Genomic DNA, 19245 nt, shown 5'->3' with positions numbered 1-19245 from the left:
AGAAAAAGAAAATCCTAATCAAATCAAATAACATTCAATTATAATAAAATCCTAAATCATCAGTCAACGGTCGGTAGTTAGGTTAGGTAGCAGAGAGAGAGAGAGAGAGAGAGAAACACCGAGGGGCTTTTCTTCTCCCCCCTCTCTTGTCTTGTCAGTCTGTCTGTCTGTCTGCCTGTCTGCTGCTGCTGCTGCGCTGCTGAGTTGGGGGTGGATTAGAAAAAGGCAGGCGTGTGGGTAAAGGTGGTTCGGTGATTTGCTTTCCATGGCTCACTCTCATTTGGCAATCAGGTTCACGTTCACCCAGCCCAGCAAAGTTTCTTCTTGTAGTATCTACAGTAGTCAAATGTATGAAGTAGCAGTGGTAGTAGTGGTATTGATTATTATCGACGCATCTCCAATTGCCCCAAGTGGGTTTTCCGGTTTCCCCCCCGAGTACGTGGTCACTAGCCACAACTTCCAACCCACCCGTTGGGTTGTCACTTCTCCGTCCCTTTACCCCTTCCGGTTAATCTTACTTGACTTCGAAAGAGATGTACAATTTCTCTAGTACCTACTTGTCCTCCAATCATTCTGGCAATTTGAAATTCTCCGTTTGACGGGTATCTTGAGGCTGTTTCTCATGCAGCACTTGTCTCTAATTCTGGGGGGGATGACCTCACGCAAGGAGATCCATAAGAGGGGTAGAGGAAGAATTCTTAATGCTAAGCCAACGAAAACCTAACACTGGGAACTAAATCTTAGAGCCCCCGGGTCTAACTAACTAATAGGGACTGACAACTCAATATCGTTCACCAAGAATTATGCTCCCCTCCTTTTTAACTTTCCCAGCATACATACAAAGTATAAGGCGAAGAAGAAACGGTAGAGAGAGAAAGAAGAAAAGGGAAATAAAATGAATGGGTAAATAAAGAATTCCGGCCTAGGAAAAAAAAGATAATTAAGTAATAATAAAAAGACAGAAAGAGAATATCCATTACCCAAAAACAAACGCACAAGGCACCAAGTAAGGAAGGCAACAAAGCAAGTGTGACTGAGTGAGTGATCAGTATCCACCACTTCTTCTGGCGGAATTACCGGTCCAAAGACTGCTGTCAGTGCGCCTGATGGATGCAGAATGATGCACGAAAAGGATGGGGGGGAAGCTATGGAGATAGGCTGCCTCAGGTGGAGGGGCCTTGGATTCTGCGCAGTGATCAACAACCCGAACGGCCGTGTCGTGGTATACGGAGGGAGGGGTGGACGGAAGCAATGACCGTTTTGATGTTTATCTCTCAGCCCATCATCCTTGTCTTCTCTTTTTGCCTTCGTTCATTCCTCTCGGACCCCGCGGTAGCCAGCGGGTTTGTACGAGGTGGGGTTCCAGAGAATCAAATCAACTGCATCATTACTTACATACAGTATGTATGTATGTATGCCTTCAGTGCACGACTTTGCTCTGCTGGGCCATCTTTTCCTCTACTACAGATGGCTTCCCTTCTCAGGGGGTCCCTCAATTTCGGCAACAGTTGCAGATCCCCTCTCGCGGGTTAGCCGACGATACGAGGATCCAGAGATGATTACAACTAACTAACAGGTTATCAGGTGTGTAAGTAAGAACGACATGACAAAGAAAGAACGGAGACAGGCCATGAAATAGCCATATTCTAATTCCAGTCTTCCTCATTGAGCCATAAGATGTGATAGAGAGATCGGATGGGCTCTTAATTTAGCACAAGGAGCTATGGAGTAGTATGGATCATGGAGACGCCACCTCCCGAACATCATGTACTAGTTCTAAGGAAGCTGGTACTATTAATATTATGCGAGACAAACTATGTAAGTAAATGCCCAACTAATTTACTGGTTAATCCGACTCCTGTCTTCTCCTCTCATGCTCGTCTTATCACACTCATCCAGCCAGCCCATGAATAAGATCAATTATCAGCCAAGGTTCTAGATGGGGGAGGTGCTGCTGAGAGTCCAGACTCAAACCCCCCCGGTCCAAAGCCACTTGAATGCTGCAAACGAACCCTTGCAGTTTAGAGACAGACAATGCAGGGTTGGTGTCCGTCAGTTGGCGGGAACAAAGGCTGTCAGAGATTCTGAGGCAGCGATCGAGACTGGTCCATGAGATCTTGCCGGAGTCGATGTCCGCACGGTATGATTGATTCGATGCTCACCCCCCTCCCTCTTCATCGCGGCCTTGTGTCTGGTACTACTTCCCACATGCCGGGGGAGGCGAATCTGATGTGATGATATGTAGACATACATAAGTGGGCTTTAAAGTATGGCGTTATCGCCCTTTTTCACGTGGATGGTTGTTTTGAAACCAGCAAGAGGTCCCGGAATTCTGTTCACAACCGCACTATTGTGTGGCTTTATCTGCAGAGGGCAGTTGGCTGTTTCAATCAACCCATTCGACCATCAAGGATGGTTGAAAGTCCTATACTTATCCTCCTCTTCCTCCTTAGCAAGTCCCCACGTTCTCCAGTCGACCGTCCGGGCGCTGCAGCCGAAAAGCGACCATGACGAAATCATCGCAATGTTTAATGTTCCGACCTCCCGAACGGGAAGCAATTTAAATTAATGTTTGTTATTTCTGGAGAAAGCTGAGGAAGCTCCACCAGCTCAGGAACAACAATAATCAACTTCCATCCAGCTCCCACCTTCTTCCTTCCTTCCACCTCCCATATCGCTCATTTCTCAATTTAAACTTCCTGTGGCAACCCCCCAACGGGAATATTTAATCTCCTATACCAAACACATTCCTTGTCAAATTATCATCCATTCCTCCCTGTAGCCATCATGTTTGCTGCTCGTCGTCTTACCGCCGGTGTCCCTCGCACCTTGTCCCAGAGGGCTCTTTTCCACAGCACGGCACCCGCTTTTGTTCAGAAGGGAGACGCCATCCCCGACCTTGATGTCCTGGTTGAGAACTCGCCCGGCAACAAGGTGAACCTCGCCAAGGAGCTCAAGGGCAAGGGCGTCATCGTTGGTGTTCCTGCTGCCTTCAGTATGTCATCTTCGTGCCGATATCGTCGGCCCGGCCTTGAATAGGAGTGGTCGCTGTTGTTATTAAAGATATCCCCTGGTGATAAATTGCTAACCGTTCCACCTCGGCGGAAATTAGGCCCCGCCTGCTCTGCCACCCACGTTCCTGGATTCATCAACCACCCCAAGCTGAAGGAGGCCGGTCAGGTCTTCGTTGTTGCAGTCAACGACCCTTTCGTGTAAGTTACGGGTCACGTACTGTGTCATCCGTTAATCGAGGGTATCATGGTTAACCCGACAACAGCACCAAGGCATGGGCTACCTCCCTTGACCCCGAGGGCAAGAGCGGCGTAAGTGATCTTATAACCTGGTTGTACGAGAAACACCCGGTGCCGTGTACTAACGCTACATGATAGATCCGCTTCTTGGGTGACCCCAGTGGCAAGTTCTCCGAGGCCCTGGATGTGACCTTCGACAGCGCTTCCATCTTTGGAAACAACCGCAGCAAGCGTTACGCCCTGCTTGTCGAGAACGGCAAGGTCAAGGAGGCTTTCGTGGAGCCCGACAACATCGGTCTTGACGGTATGATCCCAAAAACCAGCATATAAATTGTTTGTTACTAACGGATTATGTAGTCTCTGCGGCCGAGAAGGTCTTGGCCTAAACCAGCCCAGAGAATTAGCATATAAAAAATTATATACTTAGGCTCTTCACATGACAATATATCATAATATTTATTGCGATAGAACTCTATTTTCAGAACCACAGCCAGCGAACCATAAGTCATAACTGGCAGCGCAAAGCCATGATGTCGAATAACCCAACGCCCGACGGCATGCCCTCGAGGGCATGTCAATCCCCAGGATATATCCAGTCCCTATTCCTCTAGCCTCCGTCTTCACAACAGAGTTAGCCCTGGTGCAGCGCCTGCCACTGCTCGGGAGTGTAGCATTTGGGCGTCCAGGCGTGGATGGCAGCGATCTCAGCCTTGAGGGCCGAGTTCACCAGGCGATGGCGAGCAAGCATGGTCTTCTTCTCGAACTGGGGGGAGACAATGACGGCCTGGAAAGCCTGTCCGCAACCACCTGTAGACAACATTATCGTCAACATCTGGTCTTGGAATCATATAGTTGTGTAGCATTCATTCATTTCCTCATGGAGATGAAATTAATCAGCAGGCGCTTTCATACCCGACAAGTCTTCAATCTCAACATGCTGCGCCTGCAACTGATCGATCAATTTGCTCTTCAGCGACTCGGCCGTAACGCCCGAAGTATCGGCCATGGCTGCGTTGACTGCCGCAAAGGAGCGCGCGGAAATCGAGAACGGCGATTTGTGATGGACGGGGGTGCGGAGAAGATACCGGCAGCTTCTGCTCAACAGGGTAGTGGTGCGGGAGTACATCAAGCGAGCCGGGCGGCGACTTCAAAGGAGTATAAGGTACTTGAATAGTTAAAAGTATTAAGTTATATTAAGGTGAAGCGACCGAGAGTCGTTAAGAGCGATTTGAGTCAGAAGGGTGGGCAGCGCGGTGATGCTTCTTCCGATGTAGGATGACGGAATTCCTTCATGCTGGGATTGATCCTCTTTCTCCTTCCTCCCGTACCGTACCGTAAGAAACGGATTGGTCAGCTGCCGTTGTGGCTGGTGGGTACTAGCCCCAGTCTGGACTAGGGCAGCTGTGGCGCCAGCTTCTCCTCGGCTTCCATCGCTTCTTCTAAAGCTTCATCTGCTTTTACATTCGCGGGGTATTTTCTAGCTCAACTTTGCGCTGACCAGCTGACATCCCGGAACTGCACCTGATCATCGCATATCCCAGACTACAACAACATTGTCTATGAACTCTCTTCGTCGCCAATCCGCCCGCTTATATTCCACAATGTCTGCTTCATACCCCACCTCATCGCCATTTACGCAGGCAGTGGTGAGCTCCATGAGGAAGCTGTATGCTTTCCGTCACCTACATTGATCAATTGAGTTCCAAAATTGCTAATTCGTTCAATGCAACAGCTACCCCGAGTCATTGGCAGATAAGAGCTGGGACAACACCGGCCGTAAGCTCCCCCCATCCTCTACTACCAGCTTTACACCCCATTGACTCTATATTCCAGTCCTCCTCGAAGCCCCCTTCGACCACACCCGCCGACAGAAAAACTCCGTCCTTCTAGCAATTGACCTCACCAAAGCAGTTGCAGACGAAGCAATTGCCCGCCGCGACTCCGTAGTCGTAGCCTACCGTATGCAACACCCCTTCCTACACCCCCCATCACCGACTAACACAACTAACACATCTAGACCCCATCATCTTCCGTGGCCTCAAATCCATCACCTTCAACGACCCCCAACAATCATCCCTCCTCCGTCTCGCCCAAGAAGGCATCAGCGTCTACTCCCCGCACACAGCCATTGACGCCACCCCCGGCGGCATGGCCGACTGGCTCTGCGACATCGTCACCGGCGCCATCGCCCCAACCACCAGCACAAAGCCCACCATCAAGAAATCCTCCTCAGCACAATACTCCCACGCCACCTTCCCCGACCCCCAGCCCGCATCCCCCGCAACTCCCGTCCCCCACGTCCGCAACACAATCATCCCTTCTCCGCCCCCAGTCCCCGAAGGCATGGATTCAGCCGGCATGGGCCGCATCGTCACCTTCGACGAGCCCCAGTCCCTCACTGCCGTCGTGGACCGCATCGCCCAGGGCGTCGGATACCCCGGCGGTATTCCCATCGCTATTCCGCAGACCTCCTCGGTCGAGGACATCAAGATCCGCACTGTGGGTGTATGTCCTGGCTCCGGATCGAGTATCTTATTGAAGGGCACGGGCGGGAAGATCCCTGATCTGCTCTTCACGGGTGAGTTGAGTCACCATGAGGCGTTGGCGGCGGTGGAGCGTGGGTCGGTTGTGGTTGCGCTGGCGCATTCGAATACGGAGCGTGGGTATCTGCGTGCGGTGATGAGGGAGAAGTTGGCGGGTGCGGTGAAGGAGGAGTGGGAGGCGAAGAGGAAGGATGGTCTGAAGGGTGGTGCTGCTGGTGCGGAGTTGAAGGAGGTGTTTGGGGATGCGGAGTGTGTGGTGGATGTTAGTGAGAAGGATCGTGATCCGTATGGTATTATGATTCGTCAGGCGTAGATCTAGTTATCTACTTACTACATACATCAACTGAAGATGAAATAGCATATACAATATAAACGACTCAACTTCACATATAAAACTAAGAAGCAAATGCTATCAAACACAATCCGCACTATATACATTCAATCCACAAACCCAAACACACAACCCACCCCCTATCAACTACTACAATAAGAAGAAGCTAAATCAGCTCAACAACACCCTAATCTCCCCAGTCGTCCTAGGGAACAACCTCCTCAAACCCCCCTTCTCCTCCTCTCCCTCCTCCTCCTCTCCCTCCTCCCCATCCACCACACCTCCACGCGCCTCATTATCCGCCGCAATAACCATGCCCTCAACAAACTCAAAGTCCCTACAAAACGCCTCGACCGCATCCTCCGTAACGCTCTTCACGAACGTCGCGCTCGCCACGCGCTTCAAGTTCTCCGTAGCATCCATCAACGCTGACGGAAGGAAGTCATCCAATTGCTGACTGATATTCACAAGTGCCTGCGGCTGGAAGGCCGGGAGGGTGAGGATATCTGAGATGTTTGGTTTCGATGACGACTTCTGCTGTTGGTCTGAGGGTGGTTGTTGAGGGGAGAATGGCTCCAAGGCTGCGAGGAGGGTTTGGAGACCTGAGGAGGTGAGGAGGTAGCGGTGTTGGATTTCGAGGAGGTCTGTGCGGAGGGTTGAGAGGGCTGTTTGGATTGGGGAGAGGTGAGTGGTGCTGGCGAAGGGGTAGGGGGATATGGTTGTGCGGACGGTGAGGTGGATGTTGGTTAGGTAGATGGTTTGGGTGGTGTGGGAGGGGAGATCGGCGGCGGAGGATTTGGCTAGGTCGAGGAAGGGTTCCAGGGCGGAGTGGAGGACCGGGGTGAATTTGTTTTCGGTGCTGGTGGTGGTGGTGGTGGTGTCCTGGGGTGGTGGTGAGGTGGGTTTGGGGCCGGGTGTGGGGATGGGGTCGGCGCCGTAGGAGGCCTCGTGGGTTTTCATTAGGGAGGTGAGGACTTCTAGGGCGTCTTGGAGAAATTGGGGGGCGGAGAGGTCCGCCGGGGGTGTGAGGGCTGAGGGGTCTGTTGAGATGTTGTTGACTTCGTCGTGCATAAGGGTTTCGAAGTGGTTGAAGGTGAACTTTTCGAGGGTTTCAAGGAGCTCGGCCAGGTTGGATTGCGGGCCGAGGAGTTTGCTGAAGGTCGTTTGGTAGAAGGATAGTAGGTTGACTACCTTGTAGCAGGTGACGGGGTCGTCGTGGCCTTGGATGACTAGCTCGACGCGCTGGCGCAGGGCCCGGGAGACGCCAATGAGGTCTCGGTTGACTAGGTCGCTGAGAGCCTTTTGGCCGTCGAATGATACTTCTTTGTCTTCGTCGATACGGGACCAGGGTTCGCTGCTTAGCCCGGCTTGGATGCCTTTGGCGAGCTCTTCGCCGTCGGCGACGAAGAGGGCCTCGAGTGCCTCTCGTTCGGAGACGGTGGTGGAATGCACCCAGGCCAGCATGTCTCCGATGTACCGCAGGGGATCGTGGGCGGAGAACTCGATTGGCTTCACGTTGGTGTCACCCGTCGTGCCAGAGACAGCATCGGTAAGGGCATAGTGGAAGGCATCAGAGAGCACGTAGTCTCGCGCCTCTGCGAAGAAATCCAGGCAGCTGTGGAACAAGCTTGGCCGCTCCGCCAGCACTCGCAGAACACGTCTGATAGAGCTGCTGATGCGAGGATCTTCAAGGTTGAGGGATCTGAACTCCTTCTGTATCCACCTGTAGAGTTTCTGGTAGGCGGAGTTGAGGCTTCTGGAGCTCTTCTCCATGAGTTCCAGACCTAGTCGCTCGTTCTCACCCCCGAGCAATGCTTCACAGTCCCGGTAGACTTGCTTGACTCTGGCGAGGACTTCAAAGAAATGGTCATCAATAGGCTCCTCGGCGTGTGTCAAGATCAGCAGATCCTCATCGGGGACGATGAAATGTTGGGTGAAAGCTTCCAGCAGCTCCTGTTTGGTCTCTGCCTCTTTCTTCTGTTTCATCAAGGCCGACGCTTCCTCGAGCACTGGTGCTGTTTCCTGCCTGGCAGAGACAATATGTTTGCGCATCTCATCGCAAGTCTGGTTCAGGTTGGTAATCACAGTTCCTATCCGTTTCAATTGCTGCGCAGCAGGCTAAGTTAGCATCCATTGGATCTCTCAGCATCGGCGCATCTCACCTCCGCAACCAGTCCGAAATCCCGCACAATCTCGGCATTGCTATCGACAACTTCCTTCTGAACATCCAAGCGTAGCTGTCTCCGAACTTCTGCCGTATTGTGTATCCCTCTGAGGCTGAGTGTCTCCAGCGCATCGCGAATGTCCGAGTCCGCATAGGAGGCCGAAAGTACACTTGTCAGTCGGTTGGACAAGGCATTGGATCGCTGGTGTACCGGGGGTGAAAGCGGAGAGGACGCTGGCGAGGACGCTCGAGTGGATCCATGGCTGGAGATGACTCCATTGGGAGGGAAATAGCTCGCCATCGTGGGACTGTTGGCCTAGTCGAGCTGTCTAGCTGGGATGGTCACTACGAGTGTCCCGCGGGATGGAAGCGGAGGCGGGATTCGGCGCAGCGCTTTCCCCGGCCGGGTTGTTGATCCGTCCCTGTACCTGAATCAACCTTTGAACCTAATCCTTTCCTCAGCCCGCATCCTTGAGAAAATACCAAGATATTTGATTGTTAGGCCTTTACATGGCTATTCAACCCTTGCATATCCCAGATAATTTCTAACAACACGAACGATTGCCATGGATAGCCCCCTCCTCTCCCCCGCAAAAGCGCGCCAAGCGGCCATTCAGGCCAAAGATTGGGCCTATGTCAATGCATGGCTCAGTCGTCAGTACGCACCGAATCCGGTTCCCAGCTTCGAGCGAAATGAAGATACACTGCGCACCCTCCTAGCACTGGCCGCTGCCAATGATACTGCGGATGAGGAAGCCACCGTCCTTCATCAGGCTCGCGAGCAGGCGGTTGAAAGCTTCAAAGCCCGAGAGGAGAGTGAGGAAAGGCAGAAGGTGGAAATACTGGATGAGGTGGAGCATAGTCTTGACGACAATGGCAGACGAAACCTGGACGACCTAGCAGAGACAACGGCAGTACTTGGGGCTTTGGGCACAAGTACGAGAGACCTGGGCCAATCGATCATTGAACTTACGGTGGAGGAATTCGATGCGCAGCAGCAGATGAGTAGAGTACAGGCACTACACGAATACTTGGGCGAAGAGCTGGCTACGCTGCGAGAACAACTTTTAGACCTCAAGACCAACGAGGTGTATGAAACACCAGCCAACCTCCCAGCGCTAACGGCGGAATGGACAAGAGAAACCAAACTGCTCAGCGCCAAAGCTGGCGAATACCAAGATCGAATTGCCTCGCTAGAGAGAAATAGGAGCAAGGGACCCACGCTTGAAGAAGTAATTGCAGAAGAGCAGAGCGTGATCAGGATGCTGGAGAGCACTAAAACACTAGTGGAAAGGGTAAAGAAGCTCCATGATCTGCCAAGCGACATCCCTGGTGCTCGGGCGCAATACAAGGAGCTAGAACAGGAGCTTGACCGACTCACCCAGCAACGGAACACTATGTCTGAGAAGCTTGCCGAAAAGTAGATTCTACACTACATATGATGTAGGACTTTGTTTATCAAATGTTCAACTAGTATTGAGCTAGGGAGAGGTGATACTATCAAGGTGTGGTATCGTCAACTCATAAAATCATGAAAAGGACAATCTGCAGTGAGCCGCCAACCCATCGTTCTCCGATTCCACGCTATTGGTCATGACTCGTCGATCGATTGTATTGGAAAGTGCCGTGCACTTATTTGTTTAGGCCAAGGGTGTCCTTGATCTTGTCGCCACTGCAGAGTCTGTTAGTTAAGATGTTCTCATTGACCACTGCATGATCAGGGATATACTGACATGGAGCCGGAAGCACCGCCGTGAGCGTTGTTGTCGCTGGCACGCTGAGTCTTGTCGAAGGCCTGCTGGGGAGCAGACTTGCTATCATCGGTCTGGAAGCCGCGGGCGACACGGTCAGTGGTGTCGGTGAAGGTCTCCTTAACCTTGTCCTGGGTGGACTTGGTGGAGTCAGGAGTCATCTCCTCCTTAGCCTCTGCAGAAGCGAGTAAGTATCACGCAAGCCAATTGGCATGGGGCGCCTGAACGCAGGAACAGGAGACATACTGGTGGAGAAATCCTTGCGACCGGCGTCAGACATGTTGATTGAGTGGTTGTTAAGAAAACTTGAAAAGTGTTGGTTGTGATTGAGTTTTGGATTGGATGTTGCGATTTGTAGATGATTGGATTGTTGATGGAAGAGACACTCATCGACGGTGCAGAGAAGTCTTTATATAAGTTTTGAATCCTCAAGTTGCTCCATGACGTCGACTATCCTGGCAGTGAATGGCTACGCCATCGATAAACGTGAATGCAGCCAGTGAAACCGGGGGGAAGCAGTCCTGGAAGAGATACCAGCGAATCAACGTCATCATGAGGGGAGTACCCCGGTTTCGATCAGGACGCCGGATCTTGCATGTGCGTCATCGGGGCATGACGATATTTGAGTTTATTCACTGTGTACTGTGTATTGTGTACAAACTACAAGGTCGAAAAAGCGGATGGCGCCAGACCTCGCCGATCTGGTCCAGACTTTCCTCTTTGGGGGCGCCCCTAGTCATGACGTCTGCATGATCGCATGTAGCTCGATGCGGTTAGCGCTCGAATGTTCTCGGAAGTATGTTAAAGCGAATACCGATACTGAGCTAGACTGCAAATAGTATAGCTTTGTTATGCCATGTAAACAGCAAGCGGTAGCCACCAGCAGAAAGCGGCCAGCTGTTCACCGCCACGCGGCGAGTCCCTTCAGGCCGACTGCCTGTTGTCCTGCCTGACGCTCTCCCTCTCTTCGTCCTTCCAATGCGTTTGGCGCCAACACGCTCTCTCGTTAGGTCTGCTGGACCACCATGTTGATCGGCTCTATATCTATTTGCTCTGTTTTTCTTTGCGATTTTGACCTACCGTTTTCCGTTTGTGCTTGACGTTCTCTGCGAGCCCGCCGGTTTGTGATTATCTCTGGAGGCAACCCCGCTCGCCTTATCAATCACTGCTCCAGCTGCTGCTGCCGGGCAATCAACACCCTCATTGCACACCAATTTCGCCCTCGTACTTGTAATGCCATCATCGTTTGAATCAGCTTCAAATTGGGATTTCACTCCGGTGATCAATCTCCTCCGCACCCCGACCTACGGCACTGGTAGCTCATCGGTTCCTTATCGCCACCCGGAGTCCGCCTCAATTGTTCAGCCTGCTTGGGAGACAAACAACAACGATGGCTCCGCATCCTCTGCTGATGTGCGCGAGGTGAGGCCTGTGGAGGGGGCCCCTCCGAAGCTAGGAGACTTTGGTTCTCTTTGGGAGCTTTTAGGCAGTACTAGCATCTCGGCCACCCGCCCACCAGTTGAACCTTGTGAACTTCAGCGAAACTCGCCTACCCCTACGCCCCAATCGCCTAAGCGAATCGAAATCCTCAAACGACCTTTGAATGATCATGTCGACTCTGCAGGCTTGGATGAGGAGCCTTCCCGTACTCCGTCAAAGCCTATACCTGTCTCCAGGTCCCGCAACTTGCAGGCCAAGACCGCCGGGAAGCGAGCTCCCAATAAATCAGATGTTGCACTAAGCAAGCATGTAGATGAGGCTAGCACCTCTGAGAGCGCTGTGGAAGCCGAGTCTGATGGCAACCTTAGCGTCTTCGATCCTCCTCTGCTCATGAGTGGAAGCACTCCGTCGCTGGTCCCTCCGCAGGTCGGCACGGCGGGTGCCATGTCTGATCCATATGAGACGCCGCCTTCCTCCTATGATGAGTCGATGGAGTCATCTCCCCCGAAGATTGTGAAAAACCCTCCCAACACTGGCACGCTACGCGTACAGCCTATTGCATACAGGTCTACTGCTGATCGGAGGATTGGTCTCTTGACTAAGCTTTTGAAGAACTTCCCCGACTATGCAGATGCCGTGACCCAAGTCGGACGGCCTTTGAACTCTAAAAAGACGGATGTTACCCGCCGTCCCATCCATGTCTTTGTTGACATGTCCAATGTATGTATGATTAAAGACTAATGGTGTGTTTGTGCTAACTGGGCCAGATCATGGTTGGATTCCACGATACGGTCAAGCTATCGCGCAAAATTCCGGTGAAAACGCGGATTCGTCGATTGCCTTTGTCATTCCAAAACTTCTCTTTAATCCTCGAGCGTGGCCGGCCCACCGCCAAACGAGTCTTGGTGGGCTCGGATCGATTTGCAGCCATCACTGAAGGCGAACAACTTGGTTACGAAGCCAACATCCTCGATCGGGTCCACAAAGTCAAGCATATGACTCCTCGTCAAATGCGGTTCCGCAAGAATCCTCGAGCTGGCGCTCACGACCCTGGTAGCGGTTCAGAAACGAACGAAGCATCAGAGGAGCGCTGGGTTGAGCAGGGTGTGGACGAAATTCTGCATCTGAAGATTCTCGAAAGTTTGCTAGACACGGACGAACCGGCAACCATCGTTTTAGCCACGGGAGACGCGGCGGAAGCCGAATTCTCGGGCGGATTTATGAAGATGGTAGAGCGGGCGCTGAGCCGGGGCTGGGCCGTAGAGCTGGTCAGCTTCAGCCAAGTGACGAGCTATGCTTATCGCCGGAAGGAATTCCGAGCGAAATGGGGGAACCGGTTTCGGATGATTGCGTTGGACGAGTATATTGAGGAGCTGCTGGATATGTAGGCTTTGGTTACTGCATTAGTTGTTGCTGCTGGCAGGTCAGATTGTTATTCCTTTCAGAATAGGATGTTGGTGGTTCTATGAAGATATTTATCAGTGATAGGAGCTCGAGATTAGGATACAACAAATTGAACCATTCTCGAGACCACTGCTGAGCCTAGATTCAACTATGGAATACACTGTGTCTGTTCATACAAGCTTATGGCACCTAGTACTTTTATTTACCTAGTAGCATTTAATCGAATTTCGTATTAGTGTTCCTAATTAGTGTGCTTGTATCTTCATCATGGTTGAAGTATCTGAGGTTGTTGATATCCAGAACTACAGGTACTATCTAGGGATGGAAGTAGAAAGATATATATCCATCTGTCAGGGATGCATACCAGAATTGGGGATGAAAAACATATACGCACTCTCCAGCCATATGACAGAGGTATTTAAAATACCATCATCGGCTCCTCATCAATGTATCAAATCTGATGTCTTCACTTCTGCCAGAATATAAGTAGTACTAAGTAGAGTTGTTCCTCGGCCGCCCATCCGAACACCCCGCCCCCACCATCAATCAAATCAAAGTTCCGCTCCGCGCAGCAGCTGAGCTTTTCCTTTCCTCCATCATACCAACAATCTACAACATACCTCTTTTCTCCTTCCTATCCTCTCATACATATTCATCTACTTTGATCAGAAAAGCAATCGCATACCCCCACACCACACATCCACTCTACACAACACAACACCATCCCACCATGACCTCACCACCACCAACATACACCCCGCAACCCCTCTACGGCGGCGCCATCAAAGGCCTCATCCCCAAGGGCTGGCTAGATGCTAGGTATATACACTTCCCCTCCCCTTCCTTTACTTCCCTCGTCCCCACCTAACCTATTCCACTCCCCTCATCCCCCACACCAATGCTAATTGATGATAACAGTAACCTCCGCCAAATCCCCGACCACCAAGAACTCTACCTCTCCCCAACAACCCTCTCAACCCTAATCTACGAAATCAACGAATACGTCCCGGACAGCACAAGCCAAGAAACATTATCCAATCATGGCGAATTATTCGCCTCCGCCACCAGCACTACGCAAAACCAAGATGATAGAGAAACCCTCGACAAAGCCGCCATCCTCTACCACATCCTGGACATCCAAGAAAACGACACCGTCAGTAAAGAGACTATCCGCTTCCGCACACCGATTACGAGTGTGGGCCGTCGGGAGGGGACTGGGGCTGGGAGGGTGTATACGGGGAGGGTGGAGTTGGGGAATGTGGGGAAGGATGTGGTGAGGTGTGCGTTTTTGGTAGTGAGGTTGGAGGAGCAGGGGAGTGATTTGGTGGTTTGGGGGAATGTGCCGGTTAAGGAGTTTGAGGGGAGGGGGGATGAGGAGGGGTTGAGGGGGGAGGAGGGGGTTGTTGGGGGGGTGGTGGAGGGGTTGCTTGGTGGTGATGGGGATGGGTTGGTGGTTGTGGAGTGGGATTTGTTTGGATGATTCCCTCTTTCTTCCTTTCTTTCTTCTGGTGTTTCTTGGGTGTGTGAGTGGTGGAAGGAATGATACCATTGTGTGTGCGTGCTAGGTTATTACTTGGATAGATAGTTGTAGATAATATCCATGGATCACTATAGAAACATTTTAAGGTAACACAGTAATCGGTGTATGTATCTTGATTGATCTGTTTGTACATCCAGAGAAAAGAAAGGAACGAAAGTAACAACAAGCTGTATGTATGTACATGATCGCTAATAACAAGACATTCAACCGTCAGTCATGACATACATCAAATATTATACCTACTAGATCATCATCCCCAAATCCATCTTCACAAGAACCTCCAATTACGTCTGCCTCTGCGTCTCATTCAACACGCGGCCCACCTCATTCAACAGTCCCCTGACGCTTGGTGCTGGCGCGTTCACCGACTTCTTCAATGGCGACACATTCCTCACCTTGGGTTGAATCTGTTGCAAGATGCCCTGGCACCGGCATCGATGTCTCTTGGGGTCAATGCTCTTCGAGTGACGCCCATAGTCCAAGTTGCAGTGCACGCAGCGCCAGACGTACTTATAGTCGATGGCGTAGTCATGCTTGATCGAGATCTCGACTTTCCCACCGTAGACAGGATGGTTCTTCATTGCTTCCTTGCACTTGCTTGCCCATGCCTTGAAGCTAGTGCCGTGGGGGTTATCATGCACGCCTGAGATCATGTAGTTCGCCAAATGACAGAACTCGTGTGCGACCGTTTTGATAATCCGCTCTTCGCAGTCGACGACTTTCGCTGCCAGTTCGATGGTGGCATAATGCTGCGGTGGCATGGCCGGGTCTCCTCCCTTCTTTGGTGACGGGGTAACACATTTCCAGGATGCTCGACCGGCGGTCGTTTGGAGTCGCTTTTTCCATTCGATGATCACGCCCCCTGTCGAGGCGGTCATTCTGGAGAGTCGGCCGTCGGTCACGGTGTCGTCGAGGACTTTGAAGAATTTCTCAGCCATGGCTTGTCTGTTCTCTAAAAATGCCTTTGCGCGCTCCCGCTCGAGCTTTCTCTGCTCCGCTTCGGCCTTCTTCATAGCTGTCTTGCTGGGTGTTTTTGCTGAGGACTTGGTTGTGGTCTTCGGTGTTACGGTCTTGGGCAAAGTATCCCTGTCACTGAATTCATCATCCGAGTCTGAGTCGTCGAATTCGCGCAGTAGATCGTCGATCTTGCACGGAGAGTGCTGGTCGATCCAGTTGTTGGTGTTTTCCTGACTCCAGAATGCGTCGACGCTCTCTCGGTGTGGTGTTGGTGGGATGTGGGCCTTCAGCTTGGTTGGAGATCGTAAACTGCGTCCCTTTGTTGGACTAGATGGGGGCGTCTCTAGTTTAACACTGCTCCTCGATGGGAGCTTCTTGGTGGGGGCGTCTACTTCTTCGACACTGCTGCTTGGTGTTAATACATATATGGGTGGCTGGGGGTCTCCATCTAAACTCACTCATAAGTGTATTTCTCTTCCAGTTTGGGCTCAATGTCTTTATTGTCCAGCTTCAGCTTGTTCAACTTCTCGGATATTTCGAGCTCGCTTTGAAACAACCTCTTGGGCTTTGCCTCGAGCTTGGGGACCTCCATTGTTATCGTAGCAGGCACCGAAGGCTCCAAGTGAAGGCTTTCACGCGGGGAATCCTGAGGTGTTGTCTCTGGCTCTATTTCTGGACGGGGTCGTCTCCCTCTAAGCAGTCTCTTTCTAGTCCTAGGCGGCGAAGGGGTTGGCTGTTTCTCTTCTTGTTCTTCTTCGAGGCTTTCATCGTCGGACGTCTCATGATAGCTGATATCTTCATTGTCGCTGACAATGAAATCGTCCAGGGAGTCAAAGCCATTATCATCTTCGCTTTCTTCGCCCTCCGACTCCGTCTCCTCTCGACGATATCCCATATACCTCGTCCTGGACCTGCCCCGCGGCTGTACATCTCTGTTCGTAGTACGTGTAGGCGCTCGGTTCGAAGCAGTAGACGAGTTCCTTGAGAGCCCGGAACTCTCATCTGCCTCTTCTGCCTCATCATCGATCGGATCATTTTCCTTATCATAGTTATAGCCGACCGACTTACGCGGCGGTCTATTATTCCGCGACTGCTGCGACAATGGAAGCAACAAAGAATTGACCTGGGAGAGCTTCAAAGGATCCGCAGTGCGTCCCTCATTCGACATCAAAGACCGAGTAGACGACAAACTGCTCTCCTCCGTTTCACTCTGCTCATCCCCATTGTCCGAGAAGATATCGAATACCCCACTGGAAACAGTTCCCGATCTTTGTAGTCTGTTATTATTATTCCTCTGCAACGATTCTTCAATCGCTGGCGTTGTCGCGGAGTATCGGCTCTTTGTCCATGTCTCGGTGGCGGCCCATAGTTCTACTGTCTTGGCTTTTCCCGTCGGAGGGTATTTGTTGTCTCTGGTGTCGCGCTTGATGGTCGCTGTACGATTGAGGATCCTCTGCCGTGGAGGTGTTCGGCGCTCTTGGAGCTTTGCTGGCTTTGTGGGACTGGATGGGTTGAGTCGAGCCATAGTAGTCTTGTCTTCTCGTGCGGTGCGGCTGTTGGTGATGGTGGGACTCGAGCAAGAGCTCCTATTCCTCCTCCCACTCCTGCAGGACAGGAAGTGAGATGTCAGAATGCACCTGCTGTAATGCCGGTGCTCGGAATATGTGGTGTCTGCGGGCTTGCAGATGTAGGTGTGGTGTACCTGCGTGTGAGCTGGTGCTGGATATATCTATGCAGGTGGTCTAGATAATGTTGATGGATGGACGAGGAGACGTGGTTGGCAGGGCAACCTCGGTACTTGGTTCGCCTACCACGGGATGGTGTGCTGGCAGGCATTGGGTTTAAGGTTCCATGGTGTACGTGGTATGCAGTTATCAGCGAAGGTCGGGAAGTTTGATCGTCTCACAACGCAGATTCAAGTCCCTATCGATACATAAAGATGCCTACATGTGAAATGAGAAAGAAAAAAAAATGAAAGCAAAAAAGATGAAGACAAGGCCCGAGCCGCGGATCGAACGCGGGACCTCTCGCAGATATGCTTGGGTTTGTATCCCTAAGCGAGAATCATACCACTAGACCACCCGGGCTTGTTATATATTTAGGCCTCAACTTTTTGATCTATGAATCTGGGCATGTTTTGTAGAGTCATGAACAGCAATGCCGTAGGTCTGTCTGTGGCCTTGTAGACAGGTTGTCCACGGATTATATGGCTGATTGATTGGCGTGTCTATCTTCTTGTTGATTAGCATCCTTATTCATCCTATGAGCGAATCCTGGCACGTTGCTACATATTGTTCGTTGACATGGCAATAATGAGTGTAGCTCTCAAAAATATTTACATCATCGATTTCCATCAGCTATACATACGACAGACCGACACACACCCGCTACTAAACCAGGTAGCTATGTCATACTAGTAGTGGCCGGTAGTGTCAAGGAAGGGATATTAGTGGCACCAAGCCCAGGGGTGACTGGCATACGGATACAATATTGATCAGTCACGGTATTCCAGCCGTGGATAACAACCCGTCTCACGGCAAGAGCAACAGGCATGAACCTACTAGACATGTGAAACACCGGTCACCAGGACAGATAATGATATCACCATAGACATCATAGATGCGGTGAATTAGGGATGCAGAAGCGGGGGGCAGGGATACGGATCGGAAGTCCCGAGTCTATAGGGTTGAACAAACAACCATGGCAGGACCGAAGGGCATGGCAGAGAACAACAGCTTATGAGTATATACCACCGGTAGCTCACACTTCGGCCAACAGAACATGGCTGAGTGTAGGGTCAATCGCGGAAGGACTACACGGCAAAGCCTGGGGTGATTGGCTTGTATGTACCATATACCCACGGGCATAGTACCACTATATATCATCGGGAATCAGAGTATAATATAGTACTCTCACCAGCCACACAGCATTGATGATCAGAGGACAACACAATCAACCAAAGGGCATACCAGGCCCTTAGGCATATACACTATACGACTACCGTGTGGCGACATAGGCCATTACACACACTGGTATAACCCAGCCAGCCCAAGCACAGCTACATCATATGGCACACGAGAGTTATCGAACAAACCAAAACAGACGGACTGAGACAATCCACCCACATCCACCAGAACTCACGTCACACTACATCCATGAGGTCTAAGACACCAAGCAGAAAGTCGCCCACAGCAGCATCGCACAGTACAGCGCAGAACTCGATCACTGCCTACAGAATACATGAAATCAAGCTTTGGGGATACCGTTGCCTCCATCGTGCAACGCAACCGAACCAACCAAACGCAGATGCATATCATCCCACCCACAAGAGCCACATATACTCCATAACTGCGGAGGTAGTTGCGCGTAGCTACACAGTACTGCATCTTGATAACTCGAACAACCGAATGCGGAGAGAAGCATCTCATCCGTGCAGATCAGACAGACAGACAGAACAACTGTGCGCAAGCAAGGTTGCTAATCACCCCACTCCCAGCCAAACAAACTTTTTGACTTGCCGTGCTTCTGGATCCCGATGTTGCTTCGACACATGCCGATCCTGAGTTTCAAGTAATCGAGTTGCAGATGTACATGGTTAGCGTGGTATATCGGTGTGGCGATGCTAGGCTGCTAACATCTGTACCTACTGAGACCGTCGGTGGCAGGACAGCACGGGACAGATGGGATGACGATGGCTAACCTCCTCTCTCTGCCTCTCCCTCTACATTAGCACAGTGGTTAGTTATGCAGATGACCGACCGTGCTGTGCATGGTGATGATCGCTTCTTTTTCCGTCGGCAGAGTCAACCCTGATTATTCATGAGGTACCGAGTATCTACTCGGTTCCGCGACAGTCGAGACTCC

At 51.4% G+C, this 19245-nt stretch overlaps 9 protein-coding genes and 1 non-coding gene across 10 annotated transcripts; 5 read left to right on the top strand and 5 right to left on the bottom strand.

Annotated features, from left to right (window-relative positions):
- Positions 1-2787: 2787 nt before the first annotated feature.
- Positions 2788-3637, top strand: AtWU_08254 (peroxiredoxin family protein; the record flags this gene model as incomplete). The annotated part of the gene is made up of 5 exons (XM_035503362.1): positions 2788-2995; positions 3113-3212; positions 3278-3323; positions 3390-3555; positions 3609-3637. 5 exons carry the CDS (start codon positions 2788-2790, stop codon positions 3635-3637), a joined length of 549 nt encoding a protein of 182 aa, XP_035359255.1.
- Positions 3638-3882: 245 nt separating this feature from the next.
- Positions 3883-4377, bottom strand: AtWU_08253 (bola domain protein; the record flags this gene model as incomplete). Its single annotated transcript, XM_035503361.1, has 2 exons — positions 3883-4058; positions 4164-4377. 2 exons carry the CDS (start codon positions 4375-4377, stop codon positions 3883-3885), a joined length of 390 nt encoding a protein of 129 aa, XP_035359254.1.
- A 475-nt stretch (positions 4378-4852) lies between these two features.
- On the top strand, positions 4853-6107 carry AtWU_08252 (Nif3-like dinuclear metal center hexameric protein; the record flags this gene model as incomplete). The annotated part of the gene is made up of 4 exons (XM_035503360.1): positions 4853-4917; positions 4984-5027; positions 5085-5210; positions 5269-6107. The coding sequence occupies 4 exons, from the start codon at positions 4853-4855 to the stop codon at positions 6105-6107; spliced, it is 1074 nt and encodes a 357-aa protein (XP_035359253.1).
- A 189-nt stretch (positions 6108-6296) lies between these two features.
- cog6 (Golgi transport complex subunit COG6) lies at positions 6297-8590 on the bottom strand (the record flags this gene model as incomplete). The annotated part of the gene is made up of 2 exons (XM_035503359.1): positions 6297-8231; positions 8288-8590. The coding sequence occupies 2 exons, from the start codon at positions 8588-8590 to the stop codon at positions 6297-6299; spliced, it is 2238 nt and encodes a 745-aa protein (XP_035359252.1).
- A 265-nt stretch (positions 8591-8855) lies between these two features.
- AtWU_08250 (uncharacterized protein) lies at positions 8856-9713 on the top strand (the record flags this gene model as incomplete). The annotated part of the gene is made up of 1 exon (XM_035503358.1): positions 8856-9713. The coding sequence occupies one exon, from the start codon at positions 8856-8858 to the stop codon at positions 9711-9713; it is 858 nt and encodes a 285-aa protein (XP_035359251.1).
- A 208-nt stretch (positions 9714-9921) lies between these two features.
- AtWU_08249 (heat shock 9/12 family protein) lies at positions 9922-10320 on the bottom strand (the record flags this gene model as incomplete). The annotated part of the gene is made up of 3 exons (XM_035503357.1): positions 9922-9961; positions 10023-10215; positions 10287-10320. 3 exons carry the CDS (start codon positions 10318-10320, stop codon positions 9922-9924), a joined length of 267 nt encoding a protein of 88 aa, XP_035359250.1.
- A 953-nt stretch (positions 10321-11273) lies between these two features.
- Positions 11274-12868, top strand: AtWU_08248 (NYN domain-containing protein; the record flags this gene model as incomplete). Its single annotated transcript, XM_035503356.1, has 2 exons — positions 11274-12200; positions 12248-12868. 2 exons carry the CDS (start codon positions 11274-11276, stop codon positions 12866-12868), a joined length of 1548 nt encoding a protein of 515 aa, XP_035359249.1.
- A 746-nt stretch (positions 12869-13614) lies between these two features.
- On the top strand, positions 13615-14364 carry mog1 (Ran GTPase-binding protein MOG1; the record flags this gene model as incomplete). The annotated part of the gene is made up of 2 exons (XM_035503355.1): positions 13615-13703; positions 13803-14364. 2 exons carry the CDS (start codon positions 13615-13617, stop codon positions 14362-14364), a joined length of 651 nt encoding a protein of 216 aa, XP_035359248.1.
- A 344-nt stretch (positions 14365-14708) lies between these two features.
- AtWU_08246 (SprT family zinc-dependent metalloprotease) lies at positions 14709-16906 on the bottom strand (the record flags this gene model as incomplete). The annotated part of the gene is made up of 2 exons (XM_035503354.1): positions 14709-15786; positions 15840-16906. 2 exons carry the CDS (start codon positions 16904-16906, stop codon positions 14709-14711), a joined length of 2145 nt encoding a protein of 714 aa, XP_035359247.1.
- Positions 16907-17377: 471 nt separating this feature from the next.
- AtWU_t219 lies at positions 17378-17468 on the bottom strand. The gene is given in 2 exon segments: positions 17378-17413; positions 17433-17468. It is a non-coding gene; the product is annotated as a tRNA-Pro (tRNA).
- Positions 17469-19245: the final 1777 nt, after the last annotated feature.

This window comes from Aspergillus tubingensis (assembly GCF_013340325.1).
Source record: "Aspergillus tubingensis WU-2223L DNA, scaffold_9, whole genome shotgun sequence".
NCBI lineage: Eukaryota > Fungi > Ascomycota > Eurotiomycetes > Eurotiales > Aspergillaceae > Aspergillus > Aspergillus tubingensis.
Note: the sequence above shows the minus strand (reverse complement) of the source record. Positions and strands in the feature narration are given on the sequence as shown.